This window comes from Chrysochloris asiatica, unplaced genomic scaffold (genome assembly GCF_000296735.1).
Source record: "Chrysochloris asiatica unplaced genomic scaffold, ChrAsi1.0 scaffold00041, whole genome shotgun sequence".
In the NCBI taxonomy this organism is placed as follows: domain Eukaryota; kingdom Metazoa; phylum Chordata; class Mammalia; order Afrosoricida; family Chrysochloridae; genus Chrysochloris; species Chrysochloris asiatica.
The window spans coordinates 12,959,461-12,968,960 of record NW_006408559.1 but is presented as its reverse complement, the minus strand read 5'-3'; the positions used below and the strand labels follow the sequence as shown (position 1 = coordinate 12,968,960).

At 51.0% G+C, this 9,500-nt stretch overlaps 1 protein-coding gene across 1 annotated transcript in view; it reads left to right on the top strand.

The window, feature by feature from the left end:
* Nucleotides 1-250: 250 nt before the first annotated feature.
* The window catches only part of KLRG2 (killer cell lectin-like receptor subfamily G, member 2), a 10,170-nt gene continuing 920 nt past the window's right edge, over nt 251-9,500 (top strand). Inside the window, exons 1-3 of the mRNA XM_006861245.1 lie at nt 251-821; nt 4,444-4,545; nt 4,858-5,003. Coding sequence (XP_006861307.1) covers nt 251-821; nt 4,444-4,545; nt 4,858-5,003 — 819 coding nt within the window. The remainder of the gene's footprint in view (nt 822-4,443; nt 4,546-4,857; nt 5,004-9,500) is intronic.

Sequence of the window (9,500 nt, the reverse complement as noted above, 5' to 3'; positions counted from 1 at the left end):
GGTAAAGGTGGGTCCTAGGACACAGAGGAGGAGTGGGGCGGGGTTCCGGATTCCGGCTCTGACCCTGGGTCGCCCCGGTCCCGCCCCGCCCAAGGGCCCCTGTGGGTACCAGGTATGAGGCGTGGCCAACGGGAGCTAGCCACAGCCAATCACAGCCGACCACCGGAGAGGGGCGTGGCCTGAGCACTCAGGAGCTTTTGCTGGCTAATCGCGCGTACCTGGCCCAGGTGCGCCCTAGGAGCGAAGTGCGATGTCCCATCCCGAGTTCCCGATGGAGCCATTGGATGGTGGGACACCAGGGCCCGGGTCGGGGTCAGACCTCTCAGAGGAAGTGCAGCGGCCACGAAGTCCCCAGCTCAGCCCGGACCCGGCCGGGGGCGAGCGACGGCGACCGGCGCCCCTGCGGCTGCCTGGCCTGGGCTACGGCGCCTTTCGCCGCCCAGGGGCCTCCGAGCCGCCGGTTCCCGCCGATCCGCCCCTTAACGGCGACGCACCGGGGTCCGAAGCGGGGGCCTGGGCGCCGGTGGAGTTGCAGGTGGACGTGCGCGTGACGCCGGTGGGCACCCCTGGCCGGACCCCCTCTCCCGCGCCCTCCAGGCGCTTCCTCACGGTGCCGGTGCCCGAGTCTCCCGGCATTGCGCGCCGCTCCTCGCCCCTGCTCTCCGCGCCCCCCAGCCCCCTGGCCAGCCCCGCCGACGGAATCCTGACGCCGTTCTTGGGTCGCTGCCGCTGCCGTGAGCTGGGCCCCGACAAGAAGGAGGACGCCGCGCTGCTGCCCAGCGCTGATGGGAAGGAGCTGCCGCGCGCCATCGCGCTCATGGGTAAGACGAGTATGACCGCCCCCACGTATCCGGCACGGGGACCCACACAACAGTTCTGCCCTGTGGGTCTGGAGACCCAGACCCGCCCCTCCTGCCCCCAGGGGCATCCCTAGTCCTTGCCCATTAGGGACGCTGATGAAGGCCCCCTGGGCCTTGCCTTGGGCTGAGAGATTAGTAAACTTTCTAGGTAACTCCAGGAGTTGTGATGCGGTGCTGTGCGTTAATGTGTTGGACTGCAAAGTCAGTTTGAAACACAAGGTTGGCCGTTCAAACTCACCAGCCGCTCCTCGGAAACCCTATACAGGGTCACTATGGGTCGGAACCGACTGGATGGCACTTAACAGCAACAAGGTAACTCCAAATGCTGGTGGAAGAATAATTGTCACTATCATCATCACAGGCCCACTTAGTGGTCACAGCATCTTTGAGAAGAGGCGGAGAGGGGACTTCTTCCAGTACAGGGCAGAGGGACAGAGTTCTCCAGAACTCAGGCCGATTAGGCTGTCCCCATGGACACCTGACTTAGGGCCTTGCCAGGTGTGCAAATAACCGTTCCATAGGATTTTCAAGACTGTGACTGCCAGAACTTTCTGGGTGGTTTGAACAGCCACCCTTCCCACTGTTAATGGCTCCCCTTCTCGCCACTCTCCTGAGGAGCATTTGGTCATTTGGTCCCAAACACTCATTCTTTATCAGTGATGATTGTGCGTGGAGGGAAAGGAAAGGGAGGGGAAACGGGTGGTGGTGAAGAGAGTTGGGCGGAAGGAAGAAAGAGTCAGAAAATATGAAACCGCCCAGGACAAGGAACCAAGAGGGAGTGATCAGTGAACTTGGGGGCATGGGAAAGCTTCCTGGAGCCCTGTGAAAGCGAATAGGAATGGGGGGGGGGGGCAGGGAGGTACTTGCAGCAGGAAGGAGAGCAAAGTGGGCAGACAGCCAACTGCTAGGCCCATGGAGCGGCTGGACAGGCCAGCTGGGCAGCAGCAAGCCCCGGAGGCCTCTCAGGTTTTGTGTGGGCACCGTATGCTGGGGGTATGGTAGCTTGCTGTCGCTGCTGTACCAGATTTCACACACTTAATACGTTAAAATGACCCTGATTTATCCTTACAGTTCTGTAGGTCAGAAGCTTGAAAGGGGTTTGGAAGGGCTACCACCTTCCTTTCTGGAGGTTCAGGGGGAGATTCCATTGCCTTGCCTTGTCTAGCTTCTAGAAGCCATTGTGTTCCTGGACTTGTGGTCAGACCCCATCTTCTGTCATCAAAGGCCAGCAAGGTGGGGGCTGAGTCCTTCCATCTCTCACCAATAATCCAGAATACTCTCCCCAGCTCCAGACCAGCTGATTGTCATTGTTCTTGAGATGTGCCCCCAAGTTGGTTCTGACTCATAGAGACGTGTATAAGGTTTACAAGGAATGGCTGGTGGGTTAGAACTGCTGACCTTGTGGTTAGCAGTTGTACAAACTGTGTGTGGAGACCATGTCTGACTTCCCCTGGCTTCACAAGGGGAAAAGAGAATCAAAGTCAAAATCAGCCTAAGGCCAATTCCTCTGAAGCCGGAGGTCAGACAGGCTTCCACCCTCCAACCTTCTTTCCCCTGCTCTGGCACTAACCCTCCCCCCGACAGCACACTGCTCCACACCTGGCTTGGATAATCCATTACAATGGTCACACAGAACTCAAAATGCTCACGATTATGGGGTTTATTAGGGAAGTGAACAAAATACAATTCAGGATCAAAACCCAACGCAGGACTCAGTAGTTCTCCAATCAGGAACGCCTCTTCTCTGCTATGCTGCAAACACATCTCGCTCTTGTATTTGGCTTCTCAGCCATGTGACCCCCTGACCTAGACCACAGACTGCTCTGTCTCTCCACACCACCGCCTTTGCCATCTCCTCTGGCATTGCTCTTCCTTCTTGATGGTCTTGGAATCTTCCATTCTTACTTCTAAACCTAGATGACTCCTTTTAAACCTAGCTAGATAGCAAAACTGAACAATCCCAGCCTTAGAGTCCTGTACACCTTATTTGCATGGGCCCACCCAATTACTTGGTGGAAATTAAGACATTGGATGTTGTTATTGTTGTTATGTGCCGTGGAGTTGGTTCCGACTCATAGTGACTGGCATACCCGAGGCTGTAAACCTTTACAGGAACAGAAAGCCTCATCTTTCTCCCTTGGAACAGCTGGTAGTTTTGAACTGCTGACCTTGAGGTTCGCAGCCCGATTCATAACCACTATGCTACCAGAGACATTGGATAGAAAAGCCATCATCAGTCAGTACTGACCCTACAGCACCACACCAGGACTCCAGGTCAGCAACCTTAATTCCTCTTTGCCAGTGTATTGAGGATTCTAGGGATTTGGGTGGGAACATTTTTGGTTATTCTGTCAACCAAATGGGTCTATAATTTTGAACCCGTTTTTAAAAGAAACTGATTTGAAAGGATGGGCTGGATGCTTAGAGAGTGTTACCACGAGAGAAACCATTCTGCCATGGAGGCTGGTCCTCCTGGAGTGTGAGGAAAAGTACAGGAGGGGCGACACCAGACAAAGAAGTATGTATGCCAGGTGGGTGTTGAGGCTAGGAGCTTTGGTTCTTCTCTCTAGGGCACATGGGATTCCCAGAGCAGGGCTGAGGCCTGGCCCCAGGAAGCTGCTTGAACTAGGAACTCTGCCTTGTGATCACTTTATCTATGGTGACCTAACCCTGGGTTACATCAACGCTCTAGGAGCCAAAGGAGGCCACAGACTCCATGACTTGGCCAACATGGTCGTGCAACTTCCCAACTCCTTCAGGCTCCCTCCCCAGGAACCTGAGGGAGGCAGCACTGTGAAGACTGGGGTGTCTCTCTCCCCTCATATGTTTGGACCAGTGTCCCCAAAGAGCTGGCCATGAGGCAGCTATTCTTTTCCCTGTAGGATGGTGTGTTGATTTTCTGTGGCTGCCCTAACAAAGTACCCCAAACTCAGTTCATGTAAATTCTGTCTCTTACAACCTGGAGGTTGGACATTCAAAATCAAGGGACCAGCAGGGTTCTGCCCTTTACAGTGGCCCTACAAGCTCCTCTATTCTACCAGTCTCTGCCTGTTTTCCCCTCTGTCTCTTCTAAGGACTCTGGGCCTACTGGATTAGGGATTGCCCTACTCAGGTATAACTAATTATACCTGCAATTGTACATCTCCAAATTAAGTCACATTTTGAGGTGCCTGGAAGGACATGAGTTGGGGGTATGGCACTATTCAATCTAGCACCAAGGGCAGTCACATGTCAGAAGTGAAGTGGGGTAAGCAGGGGCATTGACTTCACAGGAGGTGATGGGTAACCTAGGTTGAGAAGGAAATTGGGCGGAAGCTAGCGGGGCCAAGGGACAGACGCTGGGAAGGAAGAGATGTCTGGTACTGTTGGCATAGTTTTATTGCTCTCTGGAGGGAGCGGCGTGTGGAGTCCCTCTAGTTATTTAAGAAGAAAAACATCTCCATCTTTCTCCCAAATGTGAAACCCGAATTTAAGTCAAATGTTTTTCCTGATGTCTTGGACTGTGGAGCAAGAGCTCAGGTGAGTGTGGGTCCAAGGTCACTGCAGTTGAGTGGTCTGACCTGCCTCTCTTTATGCCCCCTAGGGCTGCCCATGTACATGAGGTCCCTGCGCTGGGCTCTGGCCATCATGGCCCTCCTCCTTGCAGTGTGTGTGGTCACCATCGTGGTCCTGGTCTCCAGAGTAGGTACGATGCCCCTTTCCGTCCCTCCTCCTGCCCCCATCAGTACTGTCTCTCAGTCTTAACAGCAATGGGGAGAGTTAGAAACATGCATCCCCCCAGCTTGGAAGAGACATCTTGAGCTAAGAATGCTTTTGTGCCAAGAAAAAGGAGCTCCTTGCTCCTACCTGGCCAGCCTGTGCCTGGTGGACAGTGGCTCTGGGGACTTTGTACACAGAATGTACTACCTCCCTGGGCCCGACCTACCTCCTGATCAGCTCTGTCCCTTGAGGCGGCTGGCTGGGGACTTGTGATTTTTAGTGTGTCTCTCGCTTGCAGGGGCCAAGTGCCGGCCGTGCCCCCGGGATTGGATGTGGACACAGGAGCTGTGTTTTTACCTGTCTCCCGAGGCCCTGGCCTGGGAGGCCAGCCAGGCATTCTGCTCTGCGCATCGGGCCTCCCTTCCCTTGCTGAACCACACACAGGTGAGAAGGGCAGGGGGGCAGGCCTGGAGGGGGGGGGGGTCACTACAGATGACAGACTGCTAGCACTAGGGGGCCTTATGTGATGGCAGGGAGGGTGTCAAGGAAAACTCCCCCAAAGCCTAGGGGGAAGCACGTGTGTACTCTCTGGGAATCATATGGAATAAATCCCACTTAGTGGGTTATGTACCTTGGTTATCACCGTACTCATAAATGGTACTGGGTGAAAAAGTCACCCAGGACTCAGGGATTAGGACCACAAGCAGGTATTTCTCAATAGTCGGTGGGTGGGTCGACGGCTGGAGCTATCTGGGGAGCTCAGGACTCACACAGACAGGTGGGGTTTGTGTTTGTACCAAGGGTCTTCACAAGGAAAATGACGGAAGTAAAAGAACCCAGTCAAGTGGGGCTGCGCTCGCTCATTGGAATGTATCTGCTAACATTCCATTGACTGAAGCAAAGCTCCGAGGTCAAGGGCAGCATCAGAAGGTAAAGGAGACCATGCCTCAGGCTGAGAGGGTGAATAGTAACCCAGTCCATCACAAGAAAGACCTATGAACTAGATCCAGTCCGTGGTGCAACGGTGCCTGCCTGGTGGTTAGGCACAATTTAGGGGCATTCTTGGAGTTGTATGATCACTTTCACCCCTTTATCCAATTGTTCTTCCCCCATTAACATTAACTCACTTCCCCCTAAGGTTCCGATTGAATCTTTTGAATTGCTCTTGTCCACTTGATCCCATATAGACATTGTTGTTGTTAAGTGCCATCAAGTTGTTTCCAACCCATAGCGACCCTGTGTAGGATTTCCTAGGAGCAGCAGTTGGTGAGCTTGAACTGCAAATCTTGAGGTCCAAACTGACTTTGTAGTCCAGCACATTAACCCACAGGGCCACAACAGGACTCTACCCATATAGATAGATCTCAAAAAAAGCACAGTGCTGAAGGCAGACACATTTTACCAAACCCAGTGCTGTGGAGTTGATTCTGATCCATAGAGACCTTGTAAGACAGAGGGTTTTCAAGGCTTATAAATCTTTATGGAAGCTGACTGCCTCCTCTATCTCCCAAGGAGCAGCTGGGATGTTGGCCACCTGTGGTTAACAGTCCTGTGTTTAATCAAACAGGTGGTCACCAGGGCTCACTTTCATTCTTTTTTTTTTTTAATGTTTTATTATGAATTATGTGAATGGTTTACATGGAGAACATTAGCTTTATATTCATCCTATCATTTATCGTTTCATTGCCATGGTTACAATCCCCTCCATGCATCATCAACCAACCAAAAGATATATCCAGCAAGCCTGCCCCCCGATCATCAGCACACTGCCCCTCTCCCTCTCTGGGTCTAGAGTCCCCAGCTGATCCATCTCTCCACGTCATCGTCTTTGCCTCCATCTCTGGCATCATTGCTTCTCTGGGTAGGGTCCCGCTCTCCACTTTTCTCCCTTGATGGTTCCAGGGACCTCCACTCCTGGACTGCAAAGTCAGTCACTCCCCTCCTTTTGCTACAAAACATCTACCTTTACATTTCCAACCCTCGCAGTCAGTCCTGATAGCAACTGTTCACTATTGTACCACAAGAGACCTGTCTGCATCTCCTTTCATTAGCCCCGCCCAGACAGATTGGATACTACTCAGTGGAGATTCTACTTTCCTCCACACCCTCTGGATCTAGGTTCTGTTTTTTAAAGCTTGTAAGCCAGTCACTTCTTGCCTTTGTAGCTTCCCCCCCACCCCACACCACCCCATCCCCACTGTGGGTAGCCAATGTCCAAGTTGTCCATCCCTGTCTATTCTGTGTATGGAGGGGGTGGGAATGATCCTCACTGTAAAGATTTGTTCCCTCTTTTGAGCTACTGCAACCATAGGTGTAGGTCAAGTTCATCAAATTGTTTCAGATTATTCTTTTTTTCCTCTTCTTTCTTCTAGTTGAGCTCTGATCATCCAGTCATTGAAGCCAGGTCAAATGGGTATTATCTGCAAGTGTGAGTGTTCTTATGCATCTGCCCTCTCTTCTTATCAGCTGGACGCTTCACTCTCTGTGGCTATGTCACTGACTCTCATTTTCATTCTTTACAACTTAAACGAAACAGTTTGGTTTTAAGACTTTGGGGAATATTTTTGGTTTCAGGTTTAAAGATGATCATTTCAGGAATCATTTCAAAGCAGTCATTTCGGGAGTTCACCCAGCCTCCCTGGACCCAGAAAGTCTGGATTCCATGAGAAATTGACACTGTGTTCTGCATTTCCTCCTCCCACCCATCCCTGCCCACTTTTCATCAGGATTCTGCTTTAAGACTTTTTAATCAAAAGGTTTTCTAATGTTATCCATTTAAACTCTACCTTGGAGCAAAAGGGGAGACAGGCGGAGGTTTCACGTGTAAGAATTCTGTGGGTTATAGGGGTAGTGAGTGGGTCTTGGGGAGGGAAAGGGTCTAAGTCCTTCTTCGAGTCTCCGTTGTCCTTTGTTGACACTTTTCTTCCACTGTTGTTTCCTCCCATTCTTTTTATTTTTTTCTATTTTTATTCCTTAAGGGCATTCTCTTCTGTTCCTATTTTGTTAAGAATTTTAACACAAAAGGCTTTAATTTCTGTCCTTGACTTCCTGGGATAGACTTTACTTGTAACGTGGTATGCATGAGTTCATTCCAACTCACAGCGATTCTGTATAGGGTTTCCACGGAACAGCTTGAGGCTTTGAACCGCTGACTTGTGGTTACCAGTCCAGTGCTGCATGGTTTTTTCTCCCTCAAACACTTTTGGATTTGACTTGTGAATGTCTTACTTCAGTGAGTGTTCTTATGCATCTGCCCTCTCTTCTTATCAGCTGGACGCTTCACTCTCTGCATACATGAAGATTCGTCCCGAATTTTGCTTTATTGTACTGTCCTGTCCTGTCTGAAGCCCATGTGATCCTGCTTCGCTGGTGGGTTGGGCCTTTTTGGTTTGTTCTCTGGGAACCTTCCTTGGAAGCACCTGCTGCGCACTATAGCAGGATCGAGACCCAGGCCCAGTTCAGAGATCAGGAAATGCTGGCTCCGAGGTGGCAAAACCTGTTCAGGCAGTCTGTGTTCAGATTCCCGCCTGCCTGTGGCTGGCCCACTCTTTCTATCACACCCTAAGACTTCTGCTTACCCCTCTCAGCATTCCACCACAGTTGAGGACAGACTGAGAGAGAGAGGATGGAGGGACAGCACTCCCAGGAGTTGGTCCCCAGGCAGGACTGTGTCCTGGAGGAGCCACGAAACCTCAGGAAAGAGGGCAGGAAGTGTATCTACACCGCTGCACCACCACCACACACTCACATACCACACAGACATACCACGTACAGTTCATGCACCATTCATGCTTACCACCCTCATGTACACCACACATACACACAGTATACAACAGGGTCACTGAGCTAGGAAACCATCTTGATGGACCTAACAAGTTATGTGGAAGTTCCGAATCATGATGGCGAGGGTGTTGGTGAAGCTCCATCTCTGCCATTCCTGCTGGAGCATCTGTACTTCCTGGGAAGAGGTCTGATCCTCGGGACCGTGTGTTCCCACCTCAGCAGTTCTGTAACACGAGGCCCAGAGTGCCTGGGCTGCTTAGAGGAGGAGGGGGAAATGGGGGGTGTAGATTTGGGAGACAGGGTGAATTCAGACAGCCGGCCATCCTCTTGGGGTTGCTGTAAGGTATATGAGATCTTGTCAGGCCTGGTGATACAGTGGTTGGTAGCTGCCCAACAAATGGTTTGAACCCACTAATCAGCTATTCCTTGGGGAGAAAGACGAGGCTGTTGCTCCCATGAAGATTTATAGCCTTGGAAACCCCATGGGGCAGTTCTATTCTGACCTAAGGGGTCACTATGAGTTGGAATCGACTGGACAGATGAGTCGAAACTGACTGCAGACAACAGCGGGTCCTTTCACTTGGCACCATTCCTATTTGCATGTTCTTCTGTGGTTTTCCATCATGCTGACATCCTATATAACCTGCCTAGTGATTTCTTGGTCACTGGTGTGGCTCTGTACAGCTAACCACAAGGTTGGCGGTTCAAACCCACCAACTACTTCTTGAAAACCCTATACCAGGTCACGATGCATCAGAACCAATTTGACAGCACTTAACAAGAAGCATCCGAGGGGCTTCAGCTTTTTCTTTATAGACGGCACAGTCTTTTATTAAACCCATTTGGAATTTTTTTAAGATAGCATTTTAATGTTCCAGTTAGGTTCCCAGGCAACAATTTCTACACAGACTTTTCAGTGATAGTCAGTTACATTTCCCAGTGTCTAATTCATTCCATGTGGTTGTACCATTTCTAGTGCTCTAGTTTCCTTGCCCCCTAATTTTCTCATCTTTGCTTTAGACTCATTGTGGACCATTTGGACAGTCTATCTTTGGATGAGTTCATTTCCTCTTTTTTTTTGTTATTTTCACGTGATTTCTTCCCCAACGTGGAGTCACCCATTGAAGCGGTCTTTAATTGTCTTAAGTTTTGTTACTT